The sequence below is a fragment of the Carcharhinus amblyrhynchos genome, chromosome 3 (assembly GCF_965287045.1).
Source record: "Carcharhinus amblyrhynchos chromosome 3, sCarAmb.v2.hapA, whole genome shotgun sequence".
Taxonomy (NCBI): domain Eukaryota; kingdom Metazoa; phylum Chordata; class Chondrichthyes; order Carcharhiniformes; family Carcharhinidae; genus Carcharhinus; species Carcharhinus amblyrhynchos.
Window position 1 is genome coordinate 31,026,637 of NC_137326.1, and position 16,861 is coordinate 31,043,497.

The 16,861-nt window shown below is 40.6% G+C and overlaps 1 protein-coding gene across 4 annotated transcripts in view; it reads left to right on the top strand.

Annotated features, from left to right (window-relative positions):
- pxk (PX domain containing serine/threonine kinase) overlaps positions 1–16,861 on the top strand; it is a 70,546-nt gene that overhangs the window by 51,067 nt on the left and 2,618 nt on the right. For 2 of the 4 annotated variants that reach the window (XM_080182921.1, XM_080182924.1), the window contains exon 17: positions 2,729–2,785. In XM_080182921.1, coding sequence (XP_080039047.1) covers positions 2,729–2,785 — 57 coding nt within the window. Of the gene's footprint in view, positions 1–2,728; positions 2,786–12,029; positions 12,115–16,861 lie in introns of all 4 variants that reach the window. The other 2 variants (XR_013885836.1, XM_080182923.1) reach the window with 2 other exon arrangements.

Sequence of the window (16,861 nt, forward strand, 5' to 3'; positions counted from 1 at the left end):
AACGTTTTACGAAATAGTTCATTCTCGATGCCTATTGTCTACTTACCCAAATGAGAATCCTTTCTCAAAAGATAGAGATTGGCAGTGCAGTGTAATATCTAGAAGTGAAATAACATGTCAGAATTCTACTGAATGGTGAAATTATATGTACCAAAAGAAGAACTAAGTTTTCCCAGACTGGTGGATTTGTTGAATAGAGTTAAGGAGTATGATGCCAAATTATATGGACCAAGTAGACAGGGTATTTGGGGTTTGTTTGAGAAGCACCAGTATATTCACTGAATGTATTGTGGCAATTGTCAGATGGCACCTTTGGTACTGTGGGCAGTATAGGTAACCTTAGTATGTAGGTTAGATGGATTAGCCATGGAAAATGTTGGGGTGGGGGAGGGGGGAGTGGGCCTGAGTAAGATTCTATGACAGAGTCAGTGCAGATTTGATGGGCTGGATGGTCTCTTCTGCACTGTAAGGATTCTGTGATCCTATAAAGTTATGCACAAAGCAACCCAAAGTGAAGATGAACTTGGGTGATTGCAGCTTCAGATGATTTCAGTTAATTTCTATGAGGTAGGGAGGTCAGTAGAGAATTTTCTTGGGCATCAACTTAAAGAAAGTCTTCATGTCATCAATCTGAACTAGAATCATAGAGTTGCAGGGATTTGAATGATAGGTCAATGTAGTGGACACATCACTCATTGTTGCTGATTTGGACTAATCTGTCGTGACTGAGTAGATTTTTACATTTTTGTCATGGCTTTTGATGATGCAATGTCCCATCCCAGGTAAGAGAAAATATTGTTAGTGCCAGCCCTAACCGATTGTCAGCCGTTTATGAATGGAAAGGTGAAACCTGATGTGAGCCAATTTGTTCCACTTTGTAAAGCAAAGATTCACTAAATTAGTGCCTGAGGGATTGTCCTATGATCAGAGGCTGGGTGAATTGGGCTTATTTTCTCTGGTGTTTAGAAGAATGAGAGGTAATCCCACTGAAACGTACAGAGTCCTGAAGGGGCTTGATAAGGTGGACACTAAGATTATTTCTATTAGTTAGAACATCTAAAACACAGGGGCACTGTCTCAGCTTAAGTGGCCAAACATTTAGGAATTGGATGTAGAGAAATTACTTTGCTCAAGGCGATGTGAATCCAAGGAATTGTCTACCTCAAGAGTGTTGTGGATTTTCCATCAATTAATACGTTAAAAGCACAGAGTTTTAGAGTCTCAGAATTAAGGGATCTGGAGAATGCGCAGGAAAATGAGCTGAGATCCAAGATTAGCCATGAATGGCAGGCTTAATGGGCCATGTGGTCCACTCCTCTCCTTATTTCTTATGCTAATAGTTGTTAACACTCCTTTATTAATCAACTTGAGCGAATAGTACCAAGGTTTAATTCAGTAATATTTAAGGAAGTATTTCAAAGGCTTCATTAACTTAAAGAAGGATTTAGATTTCTATACTGCCTTTCGTGACCCTTCAGTGTCCAGATGCTTTTCAGTGAGTGAAGTACTTTTGACACATAGTCACTGGTGTGAATGTAGGAGCAGCCAATTTATACACACACCAAACCCCCCCGGAACAGAAATGTGATTATGGGCAAATAAATTTACGTTAATGATTATGATTGAGGGATAGGTAGTGCCCTGGGTACGGGGATGCATTTTGCCCATCAGGATAGCTCTGAGGAATTTTATGTTAATGTTTAATCTGGAATTTTCCAACCATTCACACCAGTGAGATTCTCTGGCCCCGCCGGCAGTGCACTCCCTCCCAAAGATTTCCTGCTGGCCTGGCGGATGTCAGTGGGAATTCCCATTGACTGTGGCAGGACCAGAGATCCCACTGCTAGCAAACAATGCACCACCTCCTACTGGCAGGAAATAAGCAGCTGAGAGGCTGGAGAATCTCATTTGGCATCTCTGTCAGTTCAGTACTCCCTCGGTACAGCCTTTATTTTTGTGTGTGTTATCAAGGGACTCACAGCTGGCTCTCAAGGCATTGACATTTAAGGTATTCATTGAGGGCTTGTTCATGCTTCTTTTCTTCAGTACATCTTTAAAAATGATTTATTTTAAGGGGGAGCAAGAAGACTATAAAAGTAAACCTCTCAGAGTTTGTTTTAATTCAAATTCAGATTCTAATTCTATAATTTTACTTATCAAGCCAAGGGTTTAAGCTATAAATATATTTGTGAAAGACAGAGAAAAGATTAAGAAAAAAGAGTTACTGGTCATCTTTATTTTTGTGAATTACTGCCCAGAGGTTAATGTGGTAGCACATGGTTACGTAGGAAGGGTGCGTGACGCTGATCCAAAGAAAGTCATTTGATGACAATATTGAATAAAGTTTTTGTCCTGTTTATTGCTGATAATGAATTTAACTTTTTATTAGATGTTTTTCATTACCGATCAAATGGATTTTACATGTATTTCATTTATATGACTTGTACAGAATTCAGCCTGTACGCACTATAAACATGACACAGACGACCTGCAAAGGGCACAGTATGAAAACTAGTTCCTCTTCTCAGAATTAACCATTGTACAGATTTGTAACAATGTGAAGCATGGGGAGAAATGTTTTTGAAAATTAAGGAAAAGCTAGATTGCTGACCCCTTTGGTAGTTCCTTCAGCATATCGTAAACCTATTATGCACCAAAATATTCATTTTATCAATGTGCTCTGTAAACAGTTTCATTCATCCCAATACAACTCTAATTTTTCCTGCAGGCTCTGGTGCTAGCTCTCCTCTAACATCACCATCTTCACCTACTCCTCCATCAACTGGTAGGTAAAAGTGTTTCTTAACATGAAAGTGACAAGTATAACCATGGTACTAAATAGTTACTGCATGTTAGCATATTATCTTTAGTAATACATAAACTTTTTTATTCAAAATTGAAACTCAATGTCATCAGTTCAACTAAAGGTATTATGGCTCAACAAACATTAAATTGTTGTTCCAGTGTTTGTAATTATAAAAGTTAGAGTAGAGTTTCCCCACCTAGAACATTAACGTGTTACTTAACTTTATTTGTGAGTAATCAGTATAGTATCTGAAATATTTCTGCGGATGTTTTAATATTGACATTACTAAAGAAGATAGGAACTTGTTTTTCAATCATCATTGCCTTGAGGGGTGAGTAGGAAGCATCTGCCAAATTACCGTACCACTTTATAGAATGCATCCCTTCTAAGTCATGAACTTATGTTGCAGCTCAATCTATAATGCAATGATTGTCCCACTGGTCACCAAGCAGTGTTTATTGGAAGGTGAACCACTGGAATTGGTTCTGGTGCTCATTCATGCTCTTTTTTTGCTTCCTCTCTTGTTTTTGTGTATGTAAGGTTTTATTCAGGATTATTCAATATTAAATAGAAACTGGTACAGTTCAGATTCACCAGGATGAAACCAGGACTTAAAGGATTAAATCATGGGAACAGGTTGTTTAAAATTGCTTTGCATGGCATTTAGTTTAGAAGGATTGAGGAGTGATCTAATCAAAGTTTTTAAAATGATAATGGTATTCTGGTGAGGATTCTATTACAAAAGGAGTGAATTTAGGAGTGAAGTCATGAAGCATTTACTCACATGCAAAGGGAATGAAAATCTGGAACTCCTTCCCCAAAAGGCTGTAGAGGCTCGGTAAATTGAATTTTTCAGGACTGAGATTGATTTTTTTTGTCCGCTAAGTATATTAAGGGAGATGTGATAAAGATGGATAAATGCAGTTAAAGTATTAATCAGCCATGATGTGATTGAATAACAATTGAATAGCCTACTTCTGTCCCTATATTTGGTGGAAAGGGCAGCTTTTTATGAAAGGCCTACTTTCAGCAATACTTTCTCATTAGTGGATATATCCTAAGTTCACCAATGAGTGAATTATTTTAAGGGCACCACTTCTGTCAAATTCAAACACACCAACTTTGCAGGTGTGATTCTTCAGCACTTAGTTGAGTAAAACAACGTAATTGGTTTTCTGTTGACAAGCTTTTTACTAAATTGGAGCTGTTCAGACTGTGGAAGCAGTTTGAAACTAGAAAAAATGAGGTAAAAGAAATTATGAAGATAATGCTGAAGGAAAAACAAATGTTCGTGTAACTATTTTATAAATACACAAAATGGCAATGTCAAGGTTTGAAAATTTATTGCATGTTTATTAACTTATGATTTCTTTTTTCAAACTGTGGTAAAAGCTTCTATTTATCAATGAGCCACCCTCTTGAACTGCTGTAATCCATTTAGTGTTTGTACAGCCACAATGCTGTTAGTGTTCCAGGGTTTTGACGCAGTGACAGTGAAAAAATGGCAATATTATTTCATGTCAGGACAGTGTGAGATTTGCAGGGCAACTGGCAAGTGATGATATTCCCAATTGCCTGCCGCCATTCTTCATGTAGATGGCAGAAGTGGGTTTGGAAAGTGCCATTGTAGGGCCTTGGCAAGTTGCTGCAATGCATCTTGTAGATAGTACACACTGCTGCCACTTTGCATCAGTGGGAAGGGACTAAATGTTTAAGGTGGTGGATGAGGCTGTTTTATTGTGGATGGTGTCAAGATTCTTGAGTGTGTTGGAACCACACTCATCCAGGCAAATGAAGAGCATTCCATCACACTCCTGAAAGTTGAAAGTTTTAACTCCTGACTTGTGCTTTGTAAATACTGTTCAGGCTTTGGGGAGTTGAGAGAAAATTTACTTGCCACAGAATTCCCAGCCCCTCAATTGATTTTGTAATCGTTGTAAGGCCGGTCCAGTTCAGTTTATGGTCAATTTACATTACTAATTTGACTATTACACAAGATAGTTGCTTCTTAACCGCAATATTCATTCCATTGAGTCAGAACTACACGCTTATGTCAGGAACACTAATGGGAGATCAACAATAATATTTTGCACTTCTTCTCCATCTCTTAAACTTCAGCCCCTTAGACACAGAGGTGACGCAGCATTAACTAGTCACTGAATTAGCTATTACAACACGCATTACATAAGAAATAGGAGCAGGAGTAGGCCATCTAGCCCTTCGAGCCTGCCCCGCCATTCAATAAGATCATGGCTGATCTGTCGTGGCTCAGTTCCACATTCCCGCCCTCTCCCCATAGCCCTTAATCCCCTCGCTTATCAAAAACCCATCAACCCGCGTCTTAAAAATATTTAGCAAGGCAGCCTCCACCACCTCAACGGGCAGAGAATTCCAGAGATTCACCACCCTTTGAGTGAAGAAGTTCCTCCTCAACTCCGTTCTAAACCGCCCCCCCTTTATCTTGAGGCTGTGCCCCCTAGTCCTACTGTCCTTTCTGAGCGGGAAGAGTCTCTCCACCTCTATCTTATTCATCCCATTCATCATCTTATATGTCTCAATGTGAGGGATGCTGCTCCTCCAAGCACGTGGCACTGGTATGACTGTTTGGGGGTGGGTGATTGAATTATTCAGCCAATATTTTTCTCATTATATAATTCTGACACCATCTTGTAGAAAGTTTTATAGTTATATCAATTCAGGACAAAATTATATTCTTCAAAAATATATTTCCATGCTAATTCAACCCTACCATTATGAAATTCTATCATAAAGAATCACTATGCCTATTGGGAACCTAATACGAATTCTCTAAGTCATTATGAATTTGCAGTGGTCACTAGAGATCAGTTTTGTTACAATTGCATCTAATCATACCTACTTGTGAGACTCTCCAACATACAAATATAAAACAATACAACTTTGACAACATCAAGACCTCTGAACTTTAAGATAAACTGTAACTGCTTAATTGATAATAAACCTTCTTCCATTACAGTGGCAGTCAGATAATTAACTGTCATTGTTTTGTTTGGATTGACAAAGCTAAGTATAAAAATATCTTTAAAGGAGCTCAGCAACTGTTTTTCCAAGGTCCCTTTTCTTCCAAGTCCTTAAACATGTGGCACCTTCCAAGTCTGTGTTTGTTTTTCCCACGTTATGTTTGAATATCTCCTATTAGGTTTCTGACTGTTGTTATTACATGGAAATGGTCCTATCAAAATTCACAAATTATATGCTGTCTGACAGTGGTACATTATCCTTGACCTCTGCAACCTAAGATATGATTAAACATGATCCTGCAATGGTTGTTCTCCACTGTCCAGCTCATTTGGTCCATCTTTGCTTGGTTTCACTGTTAATGGCTGCGAATCTCAGTTCCATGTCTTTTACTTTTAAACTTCTGTTAATCTTGAATCACTCATTTCCCAATTGGCATGCTACTCCTGGTGACATCATCTGAAACCTGAGTCAGGTTACCTTCCGACCACCTCTCTCTACCCCTTCAGTGCTTCTACGCTGTAAGATTGATTGTTTAATGTTCAATATTGGATGAACTGCGACTTTCCCAAACATTGGGAAGACCAAAGCCATAGTCTTCAGCTCTTGCCATGGACACTGTATACTTGGCACTGATTTCACCCCCTCCCCACCTACCTTTTGAACCAGGCTTTTCACAATCTTGACTCCTATTCGACTTTGAATACCTCCACTCCCGCTGTTTTTAAAATCCACCTTTTTGACTAAGCTTTTTTCATGTAATCCTCTGGTTTGCCATCCGTTTTTATGACTACACTTCTTGAAGCATATTGCGATGTTTATCTATAATAAAGAGTATAGCTGTTAAGAATAGCCCAGGATGTGTAATCTTGTGTCTCTTGATTAGGGAGTATGTTGTGTGCAGAATATAGTGTGAACATATGCATTATTCCCACTATTTCACAAAGTACGTTACAGCACAAATCTACCACACATTGCCCCACTGAAAACGCAATTTATCAATTATTTATTTTCATTGCTGATAGGTTACTTGAAACCGAAGTATGAGGTATACAATGCCAATTTTAATGTTGTGGCATGAATTTTAGGTGTTCAAACAGTTAAGTTTAATAGTCACTCTTCCATTAATACTAGTGTTAAAGCATTGATATAATCCTTGGGGATTTATGGTAATTTTCAAAGTCATGTTGAAATCACTGTTATTCTAATTACTATAGTTGCATTTTCTGTCCTTCATTCTTAAAGGTGGAAGATAAGATTTGGCTTCGTGTAAAGCTAATGGCACAAATCTTTCAGCAAGAATGTAACTTCCTAAAATCTGACTAGCAAATTTTAAACAATGCATTTGCTTCCTTTTTCCCCTCTTCTAATTGCTTTTCCTTTCTAGTGGCTATTTGATCACTTTGGCTTTACAGGGATCCCTGCATGCGGAGATGAGAAAAAATGGGAAAACTAAAGTGTTCTATAATCTAATGTCAGGTGACTACCATGTAACTTATTTTTCTTCAGTATCAGACAGTTTAGTAATAGGTCATGTTCCATTCCACCAGTCTGTGTGTTTCTTCAATCTAATTATATTTTAAGTTAGTTCTGCATTGTGTGAATTGAATATGAATAGAGAATGAGGAATTAAGGAGACTTATATTGGAGAAGGCTGCACTGGAGAAATTAACAGAACTAAAGGCTCCTAAGTCCCCCGGACCTGATGGCCAACATTTCAATGTTTTGAAAGAGATAGATTTGGAGATAGTGGATGCATCAGTGATCATCTTCCAAAATTCTATAGATTCTGGAAAGGTTGCCGCAGTTTGGAAGTTGGTAAATGTCACTCCATTATTTAAGAAGGGAGGGAGACAACATGGAACTACAGACCCGTTAGCCTTACATGAGTATTAGTGAAAATAAAGGATGCGATAAATGGGCACTTGGATAATAATTATCTCTTTGGGCATAGTCAACATGGATTGATGAATGGGAAATCATGTTGAGGTTTTTTGAGGATGTTACTAACAGAATTGATAAAGGGAAGTCAGCGGATGGCGTATACTTGGATTTTCAACATGAAAGCACATGGGATAGGAGTTAATACACTTGCATGGATTAAGAATTGGCTAACAGGCAGAAAACAGAATAGGCATAAGGGGGTCATTCTCATATTGACAGGCTGTGACAAATAGAGTACCACAGGGAGCAGTACTCGGGCCACAGATAATGTACCACTAACTTTTAATATACATCAATGATTTGGATGTGGGGACTAAATGTAATTTTTCCAAGTTTGTGGATGGCACAAAGCTAAGTGGCATTGTGTGTTATGAGGAAGATGTATAGCAACTTCAAGAGGAATTACACAGACTTGATGAATGGGCAAGACCTGGCAGATAGAATATAATGTGAAAAGTGAGGTTATCCACTTTGGTAGGAGGACCAGATGTGCAGAGTATTTCATAAGTGATAGGGAGATTAGAAAGTAAAGATGTATAAAAGGACATAAGAACATAAGAAGTAGGAGCAGGAGTAGGCCATCTGGCCCTTCGAGCCTGCCCCGCCATTCAATAAGATCATGGCTGATCTGTCGTGGCTCAGTTCCACTTTCCGGCCCTCTCCCCATAACCCTTAATCCCCTCTCTTATCAAAAACCCATCAACCCGCTTCTTGAAAATATTTAGCGAGGCAGCCTCCACCACTTCAATGGGTAGAGAACTCCAGAGATTCACCACCCTTTGAGTGAAGAAGTTCCTCCTCAACTCCGTTCTAAAACGCCCTTTATCTTGAGGCTGTGCCCCCTAGTCCTACTGTCTTTTTTGAGCGGGAAGAGTCTCTCCACCTCTATCCTATCCACCCCATTCATCATCTTATACGTCTCAATGAGATCTCCCCTCATTCTTCTAAACTCCAACGAGTACAAGCCTAGTTTATTCAGCCTCTCCTCATAGTTCAACCCCCTCAACTCCGGTATCAGCCTAGTAAACCTCCTCTGCACTCCCTCCAAGGCCAAAATATGTTTGCGCAGGTGCGGCGCCCAAAACTGCACACAGTACTCCAGCTGCGGCCTCACCAATGCCCTATACAGCTGCAGCAAGACCTCCCTACTTTTATATTCAATCCCCTTCGCTATGAAGGCCAGCATCCCATTCGCCTTCCTGACCACCTGCTGCACCTGCAAGCTGGGTTTTTGCGACTCATGCACAAGGACCCCGAGGTCCCTCTGCACCGTCGCCTGCTGCAGTTTTTCGCCCCGTAAGTAATAGTCCTTCCTACCATTCTTCCTACCAAAGTGGACCACCTCACACTTGCCAACATTAAATTCCATTTGCCATTTCCTGGCCCATTCGCCCAGCCTATCTAGATCCTTCTGCAGACTCTCCACACCCTCCGCACAATTTGCCGTTCCCCCAATCTTGGTGTCAACCGCAAATTTCGACACCCTACCCTCGGTTCCCTCCTCCAGATCATCTATATAAATGGTAAAAAGCTGAGGCCCCAGCACCGACCCCTGGGGCACTCCACTAGTCACCATCCGCCAATCCGAATAGCACCCGTTGACCCCCACTCTCTGCCTCCTATTTGACAACCAATCCTCTATCCACGCTAACACCTTACCCCCAACTCCAAGTCCCCTGACCTTCTGCAATAACCTCTTATGAGGTACTTTGTCAAACGCCTTCTGAAAATCCAGAAAGACCACATCCACCGGCTCTCCTCTATCGACCGCCCTAGACACATCCTCATAGAACTCCAGTAAATTTGTCAGACACGACTTCCCTTTAATGAAACCGTGCTGCGTCTGCTCTATCAAGCAATTGCCTTCAAGATGCCTCGCAATTTCCTCCTTAATGACGGATTCTAACATTTTACCTACCACAGACGTTAAACTAACCGGCCTATAATTCCCTGCCTTTTGCCTGGCACCCTTCTTAAACAACGGCGTAACATTAGCCGTTTTCCAATCTTCCGGCACTTCCCCGGAATCCAGCGACGTCTGGAAAATAACCACCAGTGCATCCACTATAACCTCCGCCATTTCTTTCAGAACCCTCGGATGCATTCCGTCCGGTCCTGGGGACTTGTCCACAATCAGCCCCTCCAGTCTGTTGAGCACCGCCTCTCTAGTAACAGTAATGTCATTAAGACCCTCCAGTCCTACCACCTTTCCATCGCTAACACCCGGCAAATTATTCATATCCTCCTCCGTGAAGACAGAAACAAAAAAGTTATTCAATACCTTAGCCATATCCCCATCCCCTACCACTAAGTCCCCTTTCTCATCCTCTAAAGGACCAACGTTCACCCTAGCCAGCCTCTTCCTTTTTATATCCAGGACCTGGATGTCCTTGTCAATAAGTCACTGAAAGTTAACATGCAGGCGTAGCAAGCTGTTCGGAAGGCTAATGGTATGTTAGCCTTCATCACAAGACGACTTGAGTGCAGGAATAATCATGGAACCCTATTGTGCAGAAGGAGGCCAGTTGGCCCATAGAGCCTACACCAACAATGCCACCCAGTCTCCAGCATCATAACATCGGATATTTAACCTGCTAATCCCTTTTAACACTAAATGGCAATTGAACCTGGCAATTGCACATTTTTGGAGTGGGGAGAAAATCAGAGCACCTGGAGGAAACCCACACAACATGGAGAGATTGTGCAACTCCGCACAGACAGTCACCCAAGGCTGGAATTGAACTTGTGTTCCTGGCGCTGTGAGGCAGGAACCATCGTATCCTAACTACCGTGCCACTTCAGTTTCTTTAGTTATATAGAAGCTTCGTTAGACTGCACCTGGAGCACTGTGTGCAGCTTTGGTCTTCTTATCTTAGGCAAGGTATTATTGTCATGGAGAGAATGTAACAAAGATTCACCAGACTTGTTTCCGGGATGGCAGGACTGTCCTATGAAGAGATTGGGGAAACTGGGATTGCATTCCATAGAGTTTGGAAGAATAAGAGGTGATCTCACTGAAACCCACAAAATGCTTAAAAGGACAGACAGGGTAGTCGCAGGTAAGATGTTTCCCTTGACTGAAAATCTAGAACCAAGGGGAAACCACCTTGGAGACATTTTATTACTCGGAGAGTTGTGAAGCTATGGAATTGTCTAACCTAGAGGGCTGTGGAAGCTCAAGTCATTGTGTATGTTTAAGGTCATGAGTGACCAATTTCTAAATGCCATTGACCAAAGAGATTGTGGATAGTGTGGGGAAGAAAGCATTGAAGTGGATAATCTGCCATACTCATACTGAATGGTGGAGCAGGCTCAGTAGCGTGACTAGCCTACTCCTGCTCCTAGGTTCCTGTTCTAGTTGATGCAATTTTTATGTAACTGTTGAACTCAAACATAATGAATAGTTGAGAGTAGGGCAAGGTGTTCTATATCTAAGCCCATTGCGTTTTGAGGAAAGTATTTTCAGTATCCATTGTCGCCAACTTTTTTGGGAGTAAAGAGATTAAAATGGCCAGAAGACCTTGGTGACTCTTTACTATCCAGTGGATTTTTGCAGGGGATTGGCAGTTTCACCTTTTGTGAATCTAGAGTTATACATGAAGGATCATAGCACAGAGATTCTGGAGCCATTGGAGCTGGGGAAAGCAATTTTGTTTAACTAGGAAGAGGGTGTATTCTCAGCTGTTAGTTTTGATGCTGTGGAGTTGGGATTATGGTAGTGTTGTGAGGAATTGTATTTGACAACATACTGCTTCTGTTTGTTTGTGTATGTGAAAATATTTTGCATGTCCTTTTTCTTCTGGTTTTCTGCATTTCTTTCCTGAAAGTGGTATTACTGGCCAGGATAAAAAGAAAATACTGGTAATATTTGGCAGGTCAGATAGATTTGTGGAGAAAGAAATAGAATTAATGTTTCAGGTTTAAAACAAAAAGCATTTAATCAGAACTAAACGTTATCAACCTTAAATCTTAATTGGACAATCTGAGTGGTTCCAGTATTCTGTTTTTATTTCAGATTTCCAGCATCCACAGTTTTCTGCTTTTGTTTTAAATTGTGTTGTCTGCCTTTCAGTACACTTTATGTTTTTAATGTAATGGTAAAATGTGATAAGAAGAGACCTCAGAACTGTGTGACACTTCATGTAATAAGTAGGTGTGTATCTTTTATCTTTAATGTGTCTATCAGTTATCTGAAAGTCATTATTTGTATTTTGTATATTGTCCAAAATGCCTTTTGGTATTGACTCATTGCTTCTTTCTTTCTATGCTGTCTTTGCTGTAGAGCACACACCATTTTGAACCTGACTTTGGGGTAATGTAAACCACCCTAAAACTTAAGGTTGCAGAAAGAGGTCACAGTCGTCAAGGTGAATCAGTTTGCTCTTAATAATTCCAATCACTTTTGGTTGGGGGAAAAGGGTTGTGTGGGTGAGTGGGGGATTGGGGAAGTGGGGGTGATTCTTTTCTAAGCAGATGATTTATATCTGTTCTGTTTTTCCTGATGATTTTCTTGCCTTTACCCACTGTTGTGAAAGCAATATTTTGTGCTCTGACACAGTTCCAGGGGTCTCATAACCTTTCTGTGGCTCTTCCTGTGTAGCAGTTCTTTGTTTGAGCTTATACAGTGAATATTAACAACAGCAACTTGCAATAATATGGTAGTTTCGAGTTAACAGAAAATGTCCCAGGGTGCTTCAGATGTATAAGGAAAAAATGGATGCCTTGCCTAAAAAGGATCGGAGTGGTGACCTGAAGGTGGGTTTATGGAAGGTGTTAAAGGAAGTGTGTGTGATGTAGACAAATGAGTGGGGTATAGAGAGGGAATTCCATAATGTGATGTGTGGGTGTCTGAAACATAGTCACAGTGCTGTGAAGGGGGAAAGGTAGCTGCATAGGAAGCAGGATTCAAAGGATTCAATATTCAGAGAGATTTGTAGTGCTGGGGGCAATTATAGCGATAGGAAAGAGTTAAGCCATGAAAGATTTAAACGTAAGATTAAAACTTCTGGGTCAGGAGTCAATGTAAATCAGCAGGAACAGAGAAGAGCAGATTTGTGTGGAAAAAGATGTGCGCTATAGAGCTTTGGATGGAAGTTTCCAGAGTGGAAGCTAAAGTATGACCAGAACATTGGATTACTGAGATAACAAAGACATGCAAGAAGATTTCAGCAGGAAATGGCTGAGGTGCATGCAGAAGTGGGTGATATTACAGAGGTATAAATTGCTGATGGAGAGAATACGGTTGGAAGCTCAGTTCAAGGTTGACCACTAAGCAGTATTACTCATGATTTTCATTAGGACTGGTTTGGTGCTGTGCCGAGGGATGCAAAGCTGATTGCAGGTCTCCACATGGGTGTTGCAGGGAGGAATGAGTACAACCTAAATGGCAGCAAGAGAGGAAGGCTGAAAATGGTTAGTTACGTCGCTGGAGAGATGAGGGTTTATGTTTGAAGGGGATGGACAATGACAATAGTTTTGAAAGGATGAAGGACCATGTGAAAGAACTATTGACAATAGTACAACTCGTATGGGGTCAGGAAGAGAATTTGAATTTTAAACTTAAGGTGTATTTAGTAAACCTAAGTAAGGCTAACATTAATGTTGCAATGAAGCCAATGTGAAATTTCCCTAGTTGCCACAGTCCGACGCCTGTTCGGGTCAATGCACCTAACCAGCACATCTTTCAGGATGTGGGGGAGGAAACTGGAGCTTATTGGGAACGGTGTTGAGGGAGTAGGAGCTAGTCCCATGCACAATACGGGCTTCAAGAAAGCATGAGCAAAGAGTACTAGAAAGATGGTTTTTAGCACTAGGTTGGATGGATTGGAGCAGGTTGGCAAGAGAAAGAAGAAACTAACGAAAAAGGCTGAATGGATGATCTGTTTTGGTAGCAATTAAATCTATGAGCTCCTTGTGTTGACAGAGGAACAGGGAAGTTGGATTTTAAAAAGCCGTTGGCAGTCAAGAAGTGGAACCCAAGGTTAACTTTACATTCCAGCATAATTTTTGAGTAATGAGTGATCTTTTGGCAGGAAAAATCTAGCTTGGTAAAGATTGATGTGGTCCAAGCAATCTAAAGATGGATGGTATCATTACTCGTGAAGGGAAGTAGGGAAAAACCAGGAAATCAAACGCCAATTAGTCTAACTTTAGTGTTAGGGAAACTATCGGAAAAGTTTCTGAGGGACAAAATTCATCTCCACTTGGGGAGGCAAGGGTAGTCAGTATGGTTTTGTCAAACGGGAAATTATGTCTTGCAAATTTGATTTTTTTCAAAGAGGTAACTAGGTATGTAGGTGACAATAGTGCAGTTGATGCAGCCTACATGGACTTCGGTAAGGTTTTTGACAAGCCCCCACATGGGAACCCAAGGGATCCAAGGCAGTTTGGCAAACAATATGCAAAATTGGCTTGGTGGTAGGACACAGTAAGAAGTCTCACAACACCAGGTTAGAGTCCAACCAGTTTATTTGATAGTAATCTCACAAGCTTTTGGAAACAATATCTCTTCGTCAGGCGTGTGGAAGGTTCTGATCAAAGAAGGGCATATAAAGTCACATACAGTTTACATAATGCTGATTAGAATGCAAGTCTTCAGTATTCTGTAAACTGTGTGACTTTATATGCCCTTCTCTGATCAGAACCTTCCACACACCTGACGAAGGAACATCGTTTCAGAAAACTTGTGAGATTACTATCAAATAAACTGGTTGGACTCTAACCTGGTGTTGTGAGACTTCTTACTGTGTTTACCCCAGTCCAACACTGGCATTCTCTACATCATTGGTGGTAGGAGGCAGAGGGTGATTGTCAAAGTTTGCTTTTGTGACTGGAAACCTGTGTCCAGTGTTATTTATGGTGTACATTAATAATCTGACGTGAATATAGGTGGTATGATAATTATGTTCGCAGATGACACAAAAATTGGTGGTGTGGTAAATAATGAAGAGCAAAGCCTAGAATAAAGGATAATATAGACAGGTTGGTTAGATGGGCAAAACAGTGGCAAATGGAATTTAACCCTGAAAATGTGAGGTAATGTACGTTTGGAGGGCTAACAAGGCAAGGGAATACACAATGAATGGTCAAACCCTAAGTAGTACAGAGGATCAGAGGGACCTTGGTGCGCATGTTCCTAGATCTCTGAAGGCAGCAGGGCAGTTAGATTAGATGCTTAAGAAGCCATGTGGGATATTTGTCTTCAATAACTCTTTAATAAAAGAGAAGGAAGGTTATGATGAAGCAGTATAAAACATTGGTTAGGCCACACTGGAGGACTGTGTACAATTCTGGCCATCACACTGTAGGACGATGTGATTGCACTAGAGAAGGTGCAGAGGAGATTCATGTGGAGGTTACCTGTGTTGGAGTGTTTCAGTTATCAAGAAACTGGATATTTTGTGGTTGTTTTCCTTGGATCAAAGGAGGCTGAGGGGGTCCTGATTGAGGTTTTTAAATTGAGAGGCATAATGTGGACAGGAAGAGACATTTTCCCCTTAGAAGAGGGGTCAATAACCAGAGGGCATCGATTTAAGTTAAGGGGCAGAAGGTTTATACGAGTATGAGGGAAAGTTATTTACATCCAGAAGGTGGTGGGAACCTGGAACTTGCTGCCTGAAAGAAATGGCAGGAACCCTCACAACATTAAACAAATATTTAGATGAGCACTTGAAACACCATAGCATACAAAGCTACATGCCAAGTGTTGGAAAATGGAATTAGAATAGATAGGTGCTTGATGGCTGGTGTGGACGTGATGGGCCAAAGGGCCTCTTTCTGTGTTGTAAAACTCTATAATTGTGTGCCTTAGACTGAGGGTCAGGATCATACCAGGGAAACAACTGGGATGCGAAGTAAGGATTTTGCTGGGGATTTAGATGGTGAAGGTGCAGCAGTGATTGAGAAAACCAAAAGCAAAGCCAAAATTGTATTGAATAGAAGGCCAAAAGCAGTTGATGGTTAAGTGAATTGGAATAAAATGTTTTTCAATAGGCAGATGCAAAGTAGGTTTGAGATCGGGTGGGAGATATGAAGAATATAAGGAAGTTGTCTGATATGGTCGTATTATTCTTTGGGATCACAGGAGTTGAAAGAACATAACTAATTTTGAGCTTCAAGGTGGTAGCTGTGAATATGGATAGGAGAGTTTTTAGGGAGGACAGGACACTGACTTGGAGAGCTGAGTTGAAGACTAAAATCCTTAAAGATGAGTTTTTGCAGTTGATGGAAAAGAGGAAAAGTATCTTGAATAAATTTGGGAATGGTGCAATAGATAACAAGAATTTTAAAGGCATGATGGGGTAGGGTGAATATTCAAAGAAAGGTGCCAAGTGGTAAGAGCTGCATCGCCACTGCAGCAATTTGGCTTGTTGGGGAATGGCAAAACGGGAATTCTTGAATTAACCATGGGTACTCCATACAAATGTGGGAAAGCTGCTGCAGAGAAGGAACACAGAGAAACAATGAAAAATATGTTTGGGTGGCAGTTGAGGGAGGAAAGATAAAGTGTGGAAAAAAAAGGAATGAACTTGGGTCATAACCTGATCTTATTTTCAGCGAACATCCACTTGGGTATGTCCAGTAGTACTGACTGAATGGTGGCAATTTTTTTCTGGCTTTAGTCAGAATCATTGCAACACCCTACGATGGCTAATTCAGCACAGACCCTACTTCAAACTTGGGAATTTTGCCTATTTGGCTGAATGCTACAACACAGTGTGTTTGCTTGCTGGTTCATCATTAGAAGATAGATGAGGAGACTTCGTCCAGAAAGACACTGTCACAGCATTCAACTGAGGAGCATTATACATTCTGCTTTTCTGTATGGTTTCTGTTCAATGGTTTTTCCTTGAAAACTTCAAACATTTGTTTGCACAATGGATCACATATTGTCTGAAGAAAATCTACGTTTTGCTAATTGCATGTCTCGTACCTGAACACACAGCTCCTGGATCGCTGAAAGAATTGTCAGTTGTTAAGATTTCCATGAGAATAGACTGGAGTGAATTCTGGAATGTTTATTTCTTTGGGAGAAATACCAAGATTTTCTCCTCGTTGTTCTGACCACGATCAGGACTTCTGTGATACATTCTGCAAGAACCGGATTGAAGCCTT